This window comes from Ixodes scapularis, unplaced genomic scaffold (genome assembly GCF_016920785.2).
Source record: "Ixodes scapularis isolate PalLabHiFi unplaced genomic scaffold, ASM1692078v2 PGA_scaffold11__112_contigs__length_91849675, whole genome shotgun sequence".
Taxonomy (NCBI): Eukaryota; Metazoa; Arthropoda; class Arachnida; order Ixodida; family Ixodidae; genus Ixodes; species Ixodes scapularis.
Genome location: NW_024609837.1, coordinates 17,643,151 through 17,661,505, shown reverse-complemented (window position 1 = coordinate 17,661,505; position 18,355 = coordinate 17,643,151). Strand labels below are relative to the sequence as shown.

The following is an 18,355-nucleotide window of genomic DNA, read 5'->3' as shown; positions in this document are numbered from 1 at the left end:
GCTTGGAAAGAAGCATATGTAGTGCCGGTACATAAAAATGGTCCCAGAAACAAAGTAGAAAATTATAGGCCTATCTCGCTCCTTAGCACGTCCTCCAAACTGATGGAGCACGTCATTTACACCAGCATTGTACAGCATTTAAACGCTAACAATTTCTTCACCCCTTTCCAACATGGATTTCGTCCGGGATTGTCTTGTACAACCCAGATGGTAGAATTTTTTCACGAATTGGCACAAGCATATGACAAGGGCCTTCAGACAGACTGTATTTTTCTTGACTTTCGGAAGGCCTTTGATCTTGTACCACACAAATTTATTCTCTATAAATTATCAGCCCTCAAAATATCTCCTAACGTTTCTGGATGGCTCGTTGACTATCTTAGATCTAGGACTCAAGCAGTGGTAATTAACGGGAGATTGTCCGATTCTACCCCAGTTACCTCCGGTGTGCCCCAGGGCTCCGTGTTGGGACCGCTTCTATTTTTGATATTTATTAATGACATTGTTGAAAACGTTTCATCTTCTATACGGTTGTATGCAGATGACTGTGTTATTTATCGCGCGGTAAGAGATTCCGATGAATGTGCTGCCTTCCAGGAGGACATCGATCGTATAGCGAGCTAGTGCTTCACTTGGGGAAAGGAATTTAATGTAGCGAAATGTCACTTTGTGAGGTTCACGAAGAAACAAAAACCTGTAATTATCACGTGCAATATAAACAGCATTGTAATCAACTTGTCACTCAAAGTAAAATACCTGGGCGTCTACTTCTCTCATAATCTTTCGTGGAATCACCACATAGAACAGATGACAGCTAAGGCAAACCGGATGTTAGGTTTCATCAGGCGTAACTTCAAAGATTGCCCACGCGAAGTAAAAAATACCCTTTACCTCACTAACATCAGGCCGATTCTTGAATATGCCTCCGAGCTATGGGGCCCTTACCAACAGTACCTCATAAACGACATAGAAAGTATTCAGAATAGGTCTGCCAGGTTCGTTCTTAACTCCTATAATTGGCGTCAAAGCGTGACCGCCTTAAAAGAGGAGCTCAAGTGGGAGCTTCTCCAAACTCGCCGTAAATGCCTTCGATTAAAACTACTACACGCGATCCATTACGAACTCTCTGGAATTGATAAAGGAACATACTTACTTGAACCACATTTCATTTCCCAAAGACGTGATCACTCGAGGAAAATTAGACCTTTCTCATCCAAAACTGACATTTTTAAACATTCTTTCTTCCCGAGCACTATTCAGAGCTGGAATGAATTACCGGAGGAATTAGTGTTAGAGAAAAACAACTCAAACATTTTTCAAGCTCTGCTTGACCTTTAGCACTCAATGTATGCTGTCTTCGTTATGTGTTATTCCTTGCTACGTGTATATTGGTGCAACAATGAGCGCGTTTCTCTGCGTTACATTTTCGCAGGGCTAGTTTCATGTTGTTCTATGCCTTGCTGCAGGCTGCGAGTGCTTTTACTTAATGTTCTGTGACGCCCTTTGTTTTTCTTCTTTTTGCCCCTCCCCCACTATAATGCCTTCACGGGCGCTGTGGGGTACATGTAATAAATAAATAAATAATATCATAGTTTGCAGCTCTAGCTCTCGTGGCTTCCTTTGAGAGATCATACATGAACTTATCTTCTCAAAAGGAGTTTAGGGCAAAACTTAGAATTCGTCACCGCACCGTCTCCGTAGAAAGCAAGGCGTGTAATACTTGCACGAGTCTTGAAAAAAAAAAATTCAGCTCATCAGTACTTGCAGGCGGGCCCGAGGAATTGAGCTCATGGTAATATAGATCACAGTGCAAGATGTCGATGCTACTTTTTATATAGCTTATATCGATGTATCTTTTCAAGTTTTTGAGGCCAAATTTCCGACCTTCTCATCGAGCACATTTTCGCAACAACCAAGGTGTGGTAATGATTACATCAATGTTTGCAGGTTAAATGACGACTTAAATAGGAAAGGCAGACGCTGGGAATCTAGCTAATAATGACAGTTTACAGCGATAGCTCTTGCTACTATTATTTTTTGGACAAGTGTACATAAACTTGTCTCAGCAAAAAAAATGTAGACACTCACAAAATGAGAACGGTAAGGAGTACGACAGCCTCCTATATACTGACAAAGCCTGGCAGATTGCCACGAGAAGTGGCCGTCGAAATGGAAAAGTTAGAGCGGCAGACAATGGATGAGAGGAGAGCCACGTGACTGGCGCCCCGCTGCGGAGATACGCCAAAACACACTTCTCCCGAGCGAACAAGCGTGTTTCGGGACCTCGCAGCTGCCAGAGCTATGCGATGACGTCCAGGTTCCCCGAGAAATGGCTCTTTGATGATGTTTGCTACCAGATCATCGCACTCCAAATCTGCGACAAGGCACTCTATGGCTCCATCGTCGAGCTGCCAGGCTCTGTGAGTACAGAGGAGGCCATGCGAGCACATTCAGTTGTCTTACCTCCAACGCAAGGTTCTCGCATTGATTGACGCTTCAGCGTCTCATAAGCCTCGAGCATGCACTCAAAGTCGAAACATGGTAAAATCGACGAGCGTGTGCTAGAGGTCGGGCGTTCGAAAAAGCCTCCCTGTTGTTCTCAATTTATCAAAAAATTACAAGCAACCCAATAAAAAAAATCTTTGTTTATTTGTCTTCGCAGTGGCCAAGGCGGTGGTGGAGGGCGGCCCGGACCTGTTCATCCGCACCGGCAGCTCCATCAACCTGACGTGCGAGATCAGCCAGAGCCCGGAGCCGCCACATTTCGTGTTCTGGTACCACAACGACCGCATGATCAACTACGTATCGGCCAAGGGAGAAATCAGCCTGCACAAGGGCGGGCCAGAGAAGACAGTGAGCAGGCTGTACATACGAAAGGCCGTCTCCTTGGACTCCGGCAACTACACCTGCGACCCGGCCAATGCGGAGCCGGTCAGCATAAGCGTGCACGTCGTCAACGGTAAGTCGCCAACGATGTGCGTCGACGACGCATACCAGGACCCAAACCCTCTCTCAGTCTCCGCGATACATCTCACCAAACACTCAGAAACCGATTAAAAATAAATCTACGGTTTAAGTTGGGGGGAGGGGGGGGGGTATATTCATACAGCTTGAACTCAGACTGCCTAAACGGGCGGCTTGTCTCTCAGCTGTAGATTATAAATTTAGCCACTGCAGTACAACCGCTAGCCTGGAGGTCTTTAACGTGCAGCACACAGTACCGCATGCCGGTACGATGCCCATCCAGATCGAAGCGAGCACGGGTGGGGATTGAACCCAGGATCCCTAGGTTCTGCAGCGCGAGCTTTCGCTCCACGTGCTCCGAGCTGGTGTGCGCTAGCCCACTCGGACACCGATCCCCCAATCTATGGTTTATATCGGCTAAAGACGGTGGATTGCAGGAGGGATCTATGTTCGGTGGCCACTATATTTGACAGGGACGCTATCACGCTACATTTAGCGACGAGACATGCCAGGGAACATTGGGCATCGTTCAGAAAATGACGCTTTTGCAGATCGCGTACCGGCTATAGACAATGGATCGCTCAATGGACTTTTGTTCGATTCCTGCTAAACTTGAAGGGGATGCTATCCCGATAAGTCTAGTAAAAAATAAAATAACCAAAAGCAAAAATTAAAATTATTAAACGTCAAAATCTCAAACACGAAGCCCCTGCGTTTAACGTCACGCGCAAACTTGCGAAGTGTAGGCAAAGAAAATGCGGCGTCGAAACGGACCAGTCAATTGAAACTTTAGCTCCAGTTTACTCGCCCGTTGGAATGCAGGCTATGCCAACTTCAAGCCAACAAGGCCGGTTGTAAGAAGCAGCACCGCTAATTAGCCTGATGATCTCACATTATGCTTCATTCTTACTTCACAGGTTTGAACCTTTCTGTGAAAAGCAAATGCATCGTAAACATAGAATTGGGGGACTCGTGGGGTCAAGAATAAGTATGATTCTTCAAGAAGATGTCAAGAATAAGCACTATGCTTACAGCGCTGGAAATTGAGGATGGCCTGTGTTTACAAAAGAACAAAGTTTTTCTTTTTGACGGCCCGTTATCGAAACTATTGACAGCAATTAAATATTACAATAAAAAAAACAAAAACGTCGCTAGTGCCAAAAAAAAAGGCTAATGAGCAGCCATACCTGTTTTTTTTCTAGTTTTTTTTATTGCAATGCAAAAATTAGCATGTTTTTGTTTAAACGTTTTGCACTATTTTTTGCCCTTGCTGTAAGTTGCTACAATCACATACGAGAACAGGGCCGGCTTGCTTGAAGCGAAGTAAGTTAGTCTTATCTCACAGAGTTTAAAAAAAATTCAAAAAATTTCAAGGCTGGGTTGAATAATCTTTATGTACTATTACACTCAAGCGATAGCTTTGCAAGTGCTCACTTTATGAAGGTCGTAAATCATTCCTGAAAGAATACGTTGAAAATTTGTTAAAGTAAATAATGATGTTCACAATATTCCAATAGTATCAACTAAGAGCGTCACTCTAGTACATTTTTCTCCACCTTATTTATTTTCTAATAATACTACAAATGAAAAAGCAATTTTTCTCTCTGCATGCTGCATCACATTATCGATATAAAAGAATCAGACCATATTAACCTCTTGCTACTTTTGGGTCAAGCAATATATAAGGCGGTCCAAGTCACCAGGCTCGATCTAAAATGAACCGTAAAAATTTACGCCTGCATTTAGGAGTCTAAACTTTTCGTCAAAGGTGTATTTCACAGGTCGTTCTTTTCTTGTAAAATTAAAAAGCGCAGCTATCTTTCTGTAAAAAAATAAGGCCAAGAAACGTGCCAGGGTCTGCGGCGGGCAGCGACGCAGACGACAGGGGTCCACTAGCGGGGTGTGTTTGGCGTTTGTAATATAGATGGCGCTACCTCCTTACCGTGACGGCTCGCGAACACCGTGGTTTCTTAAAATTAAAATAATATTTCTTAAAAATTTACCTTCGGTGAAAAAATAAATTCAGACAATAAAGGCAAAACTTAAAGTAAAGAAACGCGTCGGCATAACGGTGGCGCTTTTGCTGCCAACGGATTTCGTCTGCGTGTCGTCTGCTTTGTTTCTCTGGTCGTCTGCACCTTCAGACGCTGCTCCCGACGCCATCTACCAATGCGGACGCCATCTATCAATGCGAACGCCAAACAGACCCCGCTGCTGAACTTGGTAGTCTGGGTCGCCGCTTGCCGTAGACCTTGGCAAGTTTCTTGGCCCTATTTCTTACAGAAAGAGAGCTATGCTTTCTAATTTTACAAGAAACAAACGACCTGTGAAATACACATTTGATGAAAATTTTAGATGGCTAGTGCAGGCGTCGAGTTTTACGGTCCATTTGAGATCGAGCCTGGTGACTTGGACCATCCTATATATGAATTCAAGTATACGTTGTGAACCATCAGGGGCCTCCAGATCCGGGCTGGCAAAATTGCATGCCGAGAAATTGCAATGGGAATGAAAAAGATAGTCTAAAGACGAAGGTTACACGCTTTTTTGGCAATATGTGGACAAGTCACTAGTATTTCGTTTTATAACTAAAATAGTATGACTCATATGGTTTTCAAGTTTGATAACACTCACTTATTGCAAAGACGCCCATTTTCGTGCAACTTCTAAAAAAAAAAACATAGGGACTAGCTCATTAAATATTCGTAGTGGTTTTATTCCAATAAATGTGCACCAACCAAAACAAAATTCGCAGAAAAACAGTACACATAACTCTTAAGAAAAGGAAACCGTCTTTTTCGGCCTCGGTAAATAAAATATACAACACCGAAAGCACAAACTCAATGAAAATCTGACGCAAGCAATTTGGATACAACGCGAAGGTTTAAGAACGTGACGTTACCTGGATAAGAGGATCATTTAGAAAAACTAAATTTCTTTATGAGCCGACGTCCACCTAAGCCTAATATCCTCAAAACACAAAATGACATTGTGCGCGCATCTAACAGCTATTTTGCTGAAAAAAAAAAAACGAAACTTGTCGGCAAGAAAGAAAACGATGTCCTACATTTGCTTATAAGTGCTTTTTTCACTAATATAAGTACCAAACGCGTCCTTAATGTAGTTCTTTTATTCGTGATATTGCCGCGCGCAGGGTCACGGACTTGTAGAAAGTTCTCGTTCATTCTTGCTGCGGACATAACTATCGTTCATCCTTGTTTTTTGTTCTAGAAAGTGCTTGTTCATTCTTGCCCCGAGCGCGCTACGCTCGAGATAGTGACTCACTCTAGATAAGAGGCCACCCGCTACCTTGTCGAGTCAGTTTCGCCCCAGCGCTCGACTCTGCTGTCTCGCCGACCTCGACGCTCGCGACGCTTTGTTATTATTTTCTATTCTCTTTTTGTTTTGGCACAAGTTCGCCACATTAAACCTTTAGTTCTTCCTGTTTATTTATTGTTATTCTGGTCACCACTCGTGACATTTTGGTGGAGGTGCGGGGTACCGCATGCCTGTACAGCGTTCCCCTCCAAGATCCCGCAGTGCAAGTCCGGTACCAAGCCCAGTGAGAAGACCACTCCCCGCGGAACCCGAAACTCGGACCAGCCGGCGCATCAAGGGAGAGGATCCTGAATACGGTTTGCTACTGGACAAGCCCAAGCCGAAGAAGACGACGATGGCCGACCAGGCGCAGGCCCCGGCTGCTCCTGCCGTCGTATACCTGCCCGTCGCACCAAAAACTCCGACGCCGTACCACGGAGACGCACACGAGGACATCGAGGACTGGCTGCAACACTATGAACGGGTGGCCCGTCATAACGGGTGGTCAGCCGAGCACTGCTTGCAGAACCTTTACTTTTCGATGGAAGGAACTGCGAGGCACTGGTTGGAAAACCACGAGGCTTCTTTGACGTCGTGGGAGGTGTGCAAGCAAGAATTAAAGAAGACGTTTGCCTGCCAACACCGACGTGAGAGGGCCGAAGATCTCCTGCGAACAAGGACCCAAGACCTACATGAGAGCGTCACCAGCTTCGTTGAGGATGTTCTCCGCCTGAGCGCCCGCGCCGATCCTCAGGCTACCGAGGAGAAGAAGCTGCACCACTTGATGAGGGGTGTGAAAGTGAGATATTCGGCGGCCTCATTCGCAATCCCCCGACAACCGTCGACGGGTTCGTCACGGAGGCGACGAATATGGAACGGGCCCTACAAGCACGCGCCAGACACTACCAGCGACACCCCGGCGTAACCACTCTGGCGACATCCGGATCCGACCTTGGCACCACCCTCCCCGGCATCCGTGAAATTATCCGTGAAGTCGTCCAGGAGGAACTCAAGAAGCTCCTGCCCGCTGCAGTACGCCCGGCCTCACTCTCCATCGCCGAGGTTGTGCGGGAAGAAGTCCAGAGAACCTTCCAGAAAGAGGCTCCCGTCGTCGTGGCAGCCCCCGAGGAGCCCACGTTGACTTACGCCGCAGTGGCTCGACGGCCACCGCCTCCTCCTCGTCGCACCTATGTCGCGCCGCCCCGACGTCAGTCTCCTGCGCCGCAGCACGACCGACACCACGACGACCAGGTCCAGTACGCCTGCCCGGAGCCTCACGCACCCCGCAAGACCGACGTGTGGCGAACGCCCGACCGACGCCCTCTGTGCTTCCATTGCGGGGAAGCGGACCACACCTACCGCCGATGCCCATACCGACGACTCGGGCTTCGCGGGTTCCACCCGAACGACCCGCGACCCCGTTATGGTGAACGCCCTCGGGAGATCGACGAGTACCTGCGACGACCTCAGTCCCCCGAGCCTACGTCCCGCCGAGAGTTCCGGTCGCCGTCGCCACGACGTCCAGCTTCGCCGATGCACCGACCCCGACGTGAAAGCCTGTCGCCCCTCGCTCCTCGCCGGGGAAACTAGGCGCGGCAACCCCTGGAGGTGGAGTTGCCGAAGACGACCGACGCCAAGATCCTCCACGAACGTCGGAGGGCCCCCACTCGAACGCTACCAGAGTTCGAAACCACGCCCCTGCAACGGTGTCCAATAACCTAAACGTCGTCATCGACGGCCACGACGCATCAGCGCTCGTGGACACTGGAGCAGACTACTCAGTCTTGAGTGGGAGGCTCTCCCGCCGCCTTCGGAAAGTCACGACGCCGTGGGATGGACCTCAGATACGAACCGCCGGAGGGCACCTCATCACACCGGTCGGGAGATGCACTGCTCGCGTCAAGATCCACGGTGAGACGTGCCCTGTCAAGTTCGTCGTTCTGCAAGACTGTTCGAGGGACGTTATCCTCGGAATGGACTTTCTCTGCGAGTATGGCGCCGTCATCGACCTCGGAGCAAACCGGCTGACGCTTCGAAAACCTGCTCCACCAAAGGAGGACCCCAAAATGACGTCATCCGCGGTACGAGTCCTCGCAAACCACGTGAACCTACCGCCGCAGTCAAGTGTTTTCGTACCCGTCGGGGTCGATGAGACTTTCTGTGGCGACGTTTTGCTCGAAGGAAGCCTCCAGTTGCTTCTAGGAAGAGGGATCGGCATCGCAAGAGGCGTCACGGAGCTCCAAGACGGACGCACTACTGTCGCACTCGTAACGAACTTCCGACAGGAGGCCCAGCACCTTACGAGAGGCACTGCCGTGGGCCACGCCGAGGAACTCCCGGACGCAGCCGCAATCGCCGGAATATCAGAAGACCTCTCTTCGTGGCCACATAAGACAACGCCGCCTTCGCAGTTTGCCATCGACCCAACCCTGCCTACCCCACAACGACGACAACTCAGTGACCTTCTCGCCAAGTTCACTGAGTGCTTCTCCACGTCGTCAAAGGTGCGCCAAACGACCGTTGCGAAACATCGAATTGTCACTGAAGACAACGCGCTTCCTGTGCATCGGTCGCCGTACCGTGTTTCCGTGAAAGAAAGAGAAGTCATTCAGAGGCAGGTCCAAGAAATGCTCGATGACGACATTGTCCAGCCCTCAAGCAGCCCGTGGGCTTCACCGGTAGTCCTGGTGAAAAAGAAAGACGGGACTCTTCGGTTCTGCGTGGACTATCACCGACTAAACGCCGTAACGAAAAAGTACGTCTACCCGCTGCCACGCATCGACGACACTCTGGACCGGCTGCGCCATGCCCGATACTTTTCGTCGATGGACCTGAAGAGTGGGTACTGGCAGATCGAGGTCGACGAACGGGATCGTGAGAAGACTGCCTTCGTCACGCCGGACGGACTGTACGAATTTAAAGTGATGCCGTTCGGACTGTGCACAGCACCGGCGACGTTCCAGCGCGTAATGGACACCGTTCTTTCCGGCTTGAAATGGCAAAGCTGCCTCGTCTATCTCGACGACGTCGTGGTATTCGGAAGCGACTTCGACGAGCACCTGAGACGTTTGCGAGCCGTACTACAGGCTATCCAGAATGCTGGACTGACACTAAAGCCGTGAAAATGTCGGTTCGCTTACGGCGAGCTCAAGTTCCTGGGCCATGTCGTGAGTGCTCAGGGTGTAAGCCCTGATCCTTCCAAGACATCTGCTGTTGCAGAATTTCCCAAGCCATCAGACAAGAAAGCCGTAAGAAGATTCCTTGGACTGTGCGCTTACTACAGGCGTTTTGTTCGCGATTTTGCCAAGATTTCTGCACCGCTCACGCATCTGACCAAGGACGACGTGAACTTCCAGTGGGGGGAGGAGCAAGAACAAGCGTTCAACGAACTGAGGGAAAGACTCCAGTCGCCCCCTATCCTCGGACACTTCGATCCATCAGCGGAAACGGAAGTTCACACGGACGCCAGCAACGCCGGACTCGGCGCGGTACTCGTCCAAAGACAAGACGGAGCAGAGAGGGTGATCGCTTACGCAAGCTGGGCACTGTCTAAGGCAGAGAAAAATTACTCGACGACCGACAAGGAATGTCTCGCTGTCATCTGGGCGTTAACCAAGTTCCGCCCGTACCTGTACGGGATCCCGTTTCGCGTTGTCACGGACCACCACGCTCTCTGTTGGCTCGCCAACCTCAAGGACCCGTCAGGACGCCTCGCTCTCTGGAGTCTTAGACTGCAAGAATTCGACGTGGCCATTGTGCATAAGTCTGGCCGCAAGCATAACGACGCCGACTGTTTGTCTAGGGCCCCAGTCGAATCTCCTCCCGAAAGCACTGACGACGACGACGACGCCCGTTTTCTCGGTGCAGTGACAGATGCCGACGTGGGAGCACTTCAACGAGACGACCCGGAACTTCGCGCCGTGATCGAACACCTTGAAGGCCAAGGAAGTTCAGTTCCGCGAGTCTTGGCCCGAGACTTGTCAAGCTTCGTTCTGCGGCGAGGTGTGCTCTTCAAGAAGAACTTCGGAACGAGCAACCCTGCTTGGCTACTGGTTGTTCCGGCCAGCCTGCGAGAAGAAATCTTTCAAGCATGCCACGACGACCCGACGGCTGGACGCCTTGGCTACAGCCGGACGCTCGCCCGGATTCGTGACAAGTACTACTGGCCGAGACTCCCGAAAACAGTCCATCTGTGCACAAGGTCGTGCCATGAGTGCCAACAACGTAAGAGGCCTCCGACGAAGCCAGCAGGACTCCTGCAGCCGATACCTGCCCCGACTAGGCCTTTCCAGCAAGTCGGAATGGATTTGCTTGGGCTGTTCCCAACATCGACGCAAGGAAATCGGTGGATTATCGTCGCGACCGATTATCTTACACGATACGCCGAGACGAAAGCCCTGCCATTGGGAACAGCCGTGGAAGTCGCCAAATTTTTCGTCGAGTCCATTCTCCTTCGACACGGCGCACCTGAAGTACTGATTACAGATCGCGGGTCTTCCTTCATGGCCCAGCTGACGCAAGAAGTCCTTCGTCTCAGCCACACCAGCCATCGTCGCACCACGGCGTACCACCCCCAGACCAACGGGCTGACGGAGAGACTCAACAAAACCATCGCCGACATGATTTCCATGTACGTCGACGTAGAGCACAAGACATGGGACGAGGTGCTGCCGTACGTCACGTTTGCGTACAACACAGCGGTTCAAGAAACTACGGGAATGACACCGTTCCAACTGGTACACGGCCGAACGGTTACCATGACGCTCGACGCCATGCTGCCTCACGTGCCAACCGGTGATGTCAACGACGACGCTCAACTCATCTCCCAGCGCGCGGAGGAAGCTCGTCAACTGGCAAGAGTCAAGATTCAAGACCAACAGCGAGTCGACGCACGCCGGTATAACCTTCGTCGCCGGGACGTCCACTTTCAACCCGGAGACTGGGTATGGGTTTGGACACCAATACGTCGTCGCGGTCTCAGCGAAAAACTCCTGAAACGCTATTTCGGACCCTACAAGATCATCCGACGCCTCGGCGATCTGAACTATGAAGTTCTACCCGACGGAACGCGCCCATCTGCAAGACGTCAGCCGCGACCCGAGGTGGTGCACGTCGTCCGGCTGAAGCCGTGTTACGAACGATAGAACTTTCCACCCTCGTCGACGGGTGAACTGTGAACTGTGAACTGCGACTCGCGATTCTGCTGCCTTTTTGTTTTGGATTTGTTTTTGTTTGTTGTTCTTCGTTTTGTGCTGCATCGGGGCGATGCACTTTTTAAAGGGGGGGGGGGGGGGGATAATGCCGCGCGCAGGGTCACGGACTTGTAGGAAGTTCTCGTTCATTCTTGCTGCGGACATAACTATCGTTCATCCTTGTTTTTTGTTCTAGAAAGTGCTTGTTCCTTCTTGCCCCGAGCGCGCTACGCTCGAACCTTCTCCGCCGAATCTTCGAGATAGTGACTCACTCTAGATAAGAGGCCACCCGCGACCTTGTCGAGTCAGTTTCGCCCCAGCGCTCGACTCTGCTGTCTCGCCGACCTCGACGCTCGCGACGCTTTGTTATTATTTTCTATTCTCTTATTGTTTTGGCACAAGTTCGCCACATTAAACGTTCAGTTTTTCCTGTTTATTTATTGTTATTCTGGTCACCACTCGTGACAATATTACGCTTAGGTGAACATCGGCTCAGAAAAAAATTGAGTTTTTATTAGTTATCATTTAATCCCGATAAAGTCATGATCCCGAAATTTCGCGTTATATCTCAACCGCTAGCGTCGCAGTCTTACAGAGTTTGAGCTTTCTTCGATGCTTTGATTATTTACCTGGCCCGGAAAACACGGTTCTCTTTTCTCTTGAGCTCCCTCCATACTTGTAACCCACACCGCCTGTTCAAAATACCTTAACTGTTAAAAAAGGTTAATTATGACGGGTAATTGTGAAAAACAAAAACAAATAATCATTAGAGTACGAATTAAAAAAAATAAACAACGTGAAAATGCTAAAAATTGTGCCAAGTATCTTGTTTCTTATTATTTGGTCGAAACGTTGTGTACAAACCATTCCTCTTTAAAAAAGATCACTCAAAGAAAATAAATACATGCGTGCAAAAAGTATTCCTGAAGCTGAGGTACATAAAAGATAAGGGTTGGTAGACAAAGAGAATCTTAAATGAGTAATATTGTTTCTACAAAGTAAAAAATAGAGTTCAACAACCTTTGTCTCCGTAAGCTATTAGGCTATTTAAGGATTCAAGCAAACATTTCTACACAAAAACGGCAAAATCTGAGTAGCAAATGTTGATCAGAAGATTTCGCAATATCTCTCCTAGACAAAGGCAATGCACTTTCGAGCGGAGGAAAAGAGTTATCAGCGGCACTTAGTAAAATGAATACTGTTTTAAAAGGCAGCCACCCACTTTTGCTTCCTTCGTGAAGGCCTTGCCCTTTGATTAGATACGATGTTCAACTTGCTTTCCCCGCTGGATTTCAACGCATCCACTATATAGGAACCAATTTGGTATATTAACATCAGGGAAGACTAAAACAGCGGCCTCAACATGCTTTAGGAAATTGCGAAGCCTCTGGCGGCATATGTATTTACATAAACCGTGAAGAAAAAAAAATTACAGTAAAACAACAATTATTTGAATTAAAGTGGTTCGTCGAGTGGCAGAAAAAATGAAAACGTAATTAATATAAAAAAGATATATGGAATCAATAGCACATTTGGCATCCATCTTTGCTCAATTTAATTGTTTAAGAAATTGATATTAAAAAATACGACAGTAAGTAGACTTTAGGAGGGTCTTTTCGGCATTTGTAGCGAACAATGTGACTAAGAGGCATGCTTTTCAGTTTGATTTGAAAAATATCGAGTGAAATTTGAAGGTTAAACCTTGTTCCTTAAGTACAGTTGTATCCGGTATATTTAATTTAAAGGCCCTCTATACTACAAAGAGTGTAAGCGGTTAATATTACATTAATGTCTGAAACAGTTTGTATGGCACTTTCAGTGAATACGATCCGCAATTCAATTGACGAATTTTTGTGCTTTTTTTGCTTAGAAATTATTTGAAATACGTTAATAATCCTAAATTTACCGAGCACTTTCTTTCTAAAAAAAGAGATTGGTTGTGTTGGCCAAACAAATATAGTAACGGCTAAAAACTCCATGACTGCTCACAACTCAAGGCCAACCAAAGTTCTAGGGCCAGAAACTCGCTCAGATATCATACTCTAAAGCATAACGCACGCAGATGTCCTTTTTTCGTTTTGTTTTAGTTCATCGCGTACATGTTCGAATATCGCTGAGAGAACTAAATCCGCTTTAAGAACAAAACAAAAACAAGCGTTTCTTGGACTGTAAGGCAGACGTCAGCGCCTTAGCACCTTCATTCCCCGAGCTTCCCGAGTCGGCGACATAAATAATGCATGAAGTTTTGGGCGCTGTAGATTCAAAATGAATTTTCAACCTCACGGCCTACTTTTTCAAATCGCTCGGCATCTTTACTTCTACTGCCGCTACCCACCCCCCCCCCCCCCCCAAAAAAAAAAAAAAAATAAATAAATAAATAGAATTACAGGGCCGCGGCATTACATAGTGCACATAAACCGGAGGTTCATTCTAAAAAAGAATTTTCGAACACGGCTTGTTTTTACCAGGGCCTTATAACGTCTACCAGACGAATCAATGAAACTTTTACAGCTTTTATGTTACCTCCAGTGAGCAGGTGAAAAAACGGTTTCCCTGCTGTTTGGAAAGTGGAAAATCGCTGAATTTTACATCATCGCTGACAATGAGCGGCTACGACGAGTACCATTAGCAGGAACATTTGTCTATTGTCTGTAATATAGAAAGTTTACCGCTTTGTCAACGTCTCGACATTGCTTTTGCAAACATAAAGATATGCAAAATGAGTAAGTCGAGAGCAGATGTTTGACTCATAGTTCCAGTAAACAACAAATAAGTAAGTGAAATCGAGACAAAAAAAATATTACGAACGGCCAGATCATGCGAAGGACGGAGAAAAAAGAACACGAAAAAGAGCATACATGGAATATGGGCACACCCGATTTCATATAGAGTTTTCCAGATCCTTTCCTTTCTAGTGTGATATGAATACCTTGTCACGCTGTTTAGATCAAAATGACGAATGGCCTATGCTTTAGGATTTTGGTTGATCTATTTCAAATTGCATTCGAGTACATTGTGAAGACGCTTTTATTAAAGCATCGAACATACTTTGGATGTCTCTTGTGAATGGACGTGGAGTTCCGGATTGCAAAAATTGAAAATACTGACCGTTCCTGTTTATGATGTTATGCTCCGCGCACTGTTCCAATAGAAAGACAAGAAAATGCACAATAAAACTGCGTCTGTAGTAAGTAAAATTGGAGGTTAATCAGATGATTTTAGTGCCATTCCTTATGTTGAGCTTTTTTTTTACATTCTTTGTAAATTTATGAAGACAGCGCCCAACCTTTTTTTTTTTTAAATAAGCTACATATGTTTAGGAAGGTATTTTCGTAAAATTTGTATTTCGGTAAAGTGAAAGGCCAGGCAACGACTTGTAGTATAAAGAAAAAAATTACCGTAAGCTCACATTTAAATTATGTGCTCTTTGCGCAATTCAATGACTTCTCGTAAATATCGGGGCTACTTTATTAATATTTTGTGGCACGTCAACTTCAAATACATAAATTATTGATCTCAAAAGCCATCCCTAACACCAAGTGCATAAATTTGAGTTGTTTTGTAACGTGAAGTAAATATTAAAATCGCGTGTAGAAAAATCGTAACCTGCAACGTTATATTCTGTTGACTCGGAACACAGCAAGCAGCGAACCATCCGCGGAGCAGCTTTTCTGGGGAGAAGCATGGTCTTTCTTATTTTTTTTTTCTATTATCGGTATTGAAAGGCATTTCACACATTTCGGTCACGCGGATGTTTTCTTGAGTTTGAGGAATCCATCGTCGAGGTCCTACATAACCCAGATAAATGCCTATTTTTTTTTTTTTTTTTGTCTGAAAAAAAAATATACACAAGGCTTCCCCACCAAACTGAGAGAAAAAAACAAAATCAAAAAAAAAATCAGGAATTAAAAATAAAATGAATCCTTGAAAACACTGAACTGTACGTTTATGCCAGATACGCGCCGAGGTGTGAATGCCCTTGATACATTCATACTGTACTTTTAGATGGTTGCGCATTCGACAGAAAACAAAAAAAAAAAAACAAAAAAACGTTTTAGTGCCAGATACCGGCCGCCACGTCTCTTCTAATATCCGCAATTTCCGAATTGCCTAGCGGTAACGGAAGAAACTGGAATATCTTCGTTTTATGTCCCATCGGTCCCTTGGATCTTTTGAGGATAGCTGGCCCCCGATCTCGCGGATATCAATAATATTTCGGTGAGAAGTGTTAGATCACAAATATTAACGCTGAATAAAAAATATATCATACGCATAACTAAGACATGTTCTGTTTTTTACTGCTGGAAAGATTAAAAAATAGTTACAAATATAATAAATTGCTCAGAATAAATATGGCCCCGCGCTTCGCTGACCAAAGCTCTTAAAATTATTCTAGGTTCTATTTTAGTGCGTTTGTTTGGCCGCACGTGTTATTTTATCCGTTATAAAACCAGAATTGACATTCTCTGAGGGGACGCTGACGTAATATAAATGTCGTTGACCCCCTATACATTTGAAGTTACGACACCGGTATGTAGCTTTAAATGAGTGGCAGTGTATTGAAAAATCCTAACCAAGTTGGTTTTAAGCTTTAAAGAAAAGTGTTAACAATAATTGTCATATTTTGGTTTTTGTAGCTGAAAATGCAGCGTCGTTTTCGCTTTAAAAGTTCTAAAATCGCCTTCAACGTACAAACAGGTGATAGAATCAAATAAATTATCGTACAAATACAAAACTGAACAAACATAGAAATAACGCTTGAAAGGCACTGCGAGGGAAAAAAAGAGTACGCTCGTCATGTAATAACGAAAAAAAAATTGTAGGACTTGCTTTTACCAAAGAATACATGTGCTGCCGTCAGCGTCATTTATGAATGTTTGTAGAAACAACAAAGAAAACAACATTTAGACCTAGTGAATGGCCTGCTCATCAATACCCCCCCCCCCCCTCTTCCTCCGGGTTTGTCGCAAGTTTGTTGCTTGCAGATTGTTTTTTACGATTTAAATACTTCTCTTTTGAAATTACGCCTTATTAACTCCGTGATAATCTTCTAAAAGTGACCATTAATAAATTTGATCCTTACCCTGTAACCCTAAAGCTAATATGGTGCATTCAAAGTTGTTTTTATACATCCTAGGTAGATGCTCGAAATATAAAACGTCTCCAAAGATAACTAAACATAGTTTTGTGGCCCTCGGCGTCTTCAAGCAAACTATAGTAATTAAAACACGGAAAAAGAAAACGTGAAGTAAAATTTCAAGAACCGTCTAAGCTTCTCGCTGTATTTGTATTTAAAACGTGCGTTATTGATGCCGTTTTATATAGTTAAGCAGTAGAACTATTAAATGCGTATTACTTGGTCCACCCGTGCCTAGTGGGCTTCTACTAAAAAGACGTACTAGGATTACGTCTTTGCATTGGCGCTAAGACAAGGATCAAAATGTCATAAAAAGAAACTTGTATCTGTGTTTCGGAGTTTTACTACTCGGTGTGCCCTTCTTGAAATTACCATCTGTCTAGCTTACAGTATAGTACACAACCATCTCCCTTTTTTGTGTTTTTTTTTTTGCTTGTTAACGACATTTAGACAGCGTAATATAGCTTACTTAGAGCATATAGTGCTTACATTTAGCAAACAAAAATTAAAAAAAAATTTAACTTTTTTTGTTGTTGAGACACCCAACATGTATTTATTATGGTTTGTGGGAGTACTTAGGTACTAGAAATATTTTATTAAAACATCAGGGGATCGTTGCTCTTAATGCATACGGATGAATCTGAGTATTTTTTGTAAGATCTATAAATGGAAATACCATAAAGGGGCCAACGAAGATTGCACGAAACATTTCTATTGTGCACCCCCCGTTAGGTTATTAATGGAATATTAATGCTTAATACACCCCAGAAGCTTCTAACGCACTTTGCCACGGTCGATTAGGGGCGAGATATTTAGGTGGCGCCCTCGTACGGTGCCCGTTCGTGACGCCACAACCACAATTGTCCTCACCGTGACGTTATGAGTTGTAATACTTGACTACGTATCATCGGTTGCGAAATACATGTGCGATAGTGTATCTGAAAACAATTATGGAAGCTTCGAATCATCGAATTTTTAAAAGCACATCGTACAGTTGACACTCCTACATTGTCCGCCCTGATTTCCGTCGGCTAAGGAAAAGTTAATCCAGAAGAATACGTCACAGTGAGCGTTTTGCCAATCGCGAGTTGCGACCACAGCGACACTTTGGGTCGCACAAGTCGCTAATGGTACATTTTGAAACGTGCAATTGAAGATGATCGCGTGATTCACAAGATATTTCTTTTTCCACGTTATTTTTCTTTTGCAGGTGAGAAACCAGCGGCGATGCAGCACGACGGAAAGCCCCTATCATCTTCCTCCTCCCAAACAATCGCGACAATTTTCCATTGGTCGGTTGTCCACTACGTCATGTGCTACGTCATCGCCGGTGTCATGCTGAGGTAACACAGCGTCTTCGAGATCGACAGTGCTACACACAATCGTCCATCTTGTTCTCGTGCCGGGGATTGACTGGGACTTTTGGAATCAGAAGTGAGGTCTGATACACCGAAAGTGACATCGCAGTAATCGGGTGAAACTACCATTACGGCCGCAGTCCAGCAGGAGACTTCCGTGGATATTCCAGTGCTCATTCATTTTTTGCGTGTTTTTTTTTGTTTGTCTCCAACTTCAAGCCCCGTTGGTGATGTTAGCGAGTGAGTGCATGAGAAATCAATGTCAGATAGAGTACCTTCCCCAACCTTACCTTCCAGTAGACTTTGCCAACTTCACTACGGCCAGTGGACTGGCAAGGGCGACCCGACGAAGATCACAGACTGCTGCCGTTTCCCTGTGTGTGATT

General features: G+C 45.9%; 1 protein-coding gene across 1 annotated transcript in view; it reads left to right on the top strand.

Annotated features, from left to right (window-relative positions):
* LOC8031857 (neurotrimin) overlaps positions 1-17,958 on the top strand; it is a 76,411-nt gene extending 58,453 nt beyond the window's left edge. Inside the window, exons 5-6 of the mRNA XM_042289148.1 lie at positions 2,663-2,959; positions 17,822-17,958. Coding sequence (XP_042145082.1) covers positions 2,663-2,959; positions 17,822-17,958 — 434 coding nt within the window. The remainder of the gene's footprint in view (positions 1-2,662; positions 2,960-17,821) is intronic.
* Positions 17,959-18,355: the final 397 nt, after the last annotated feature.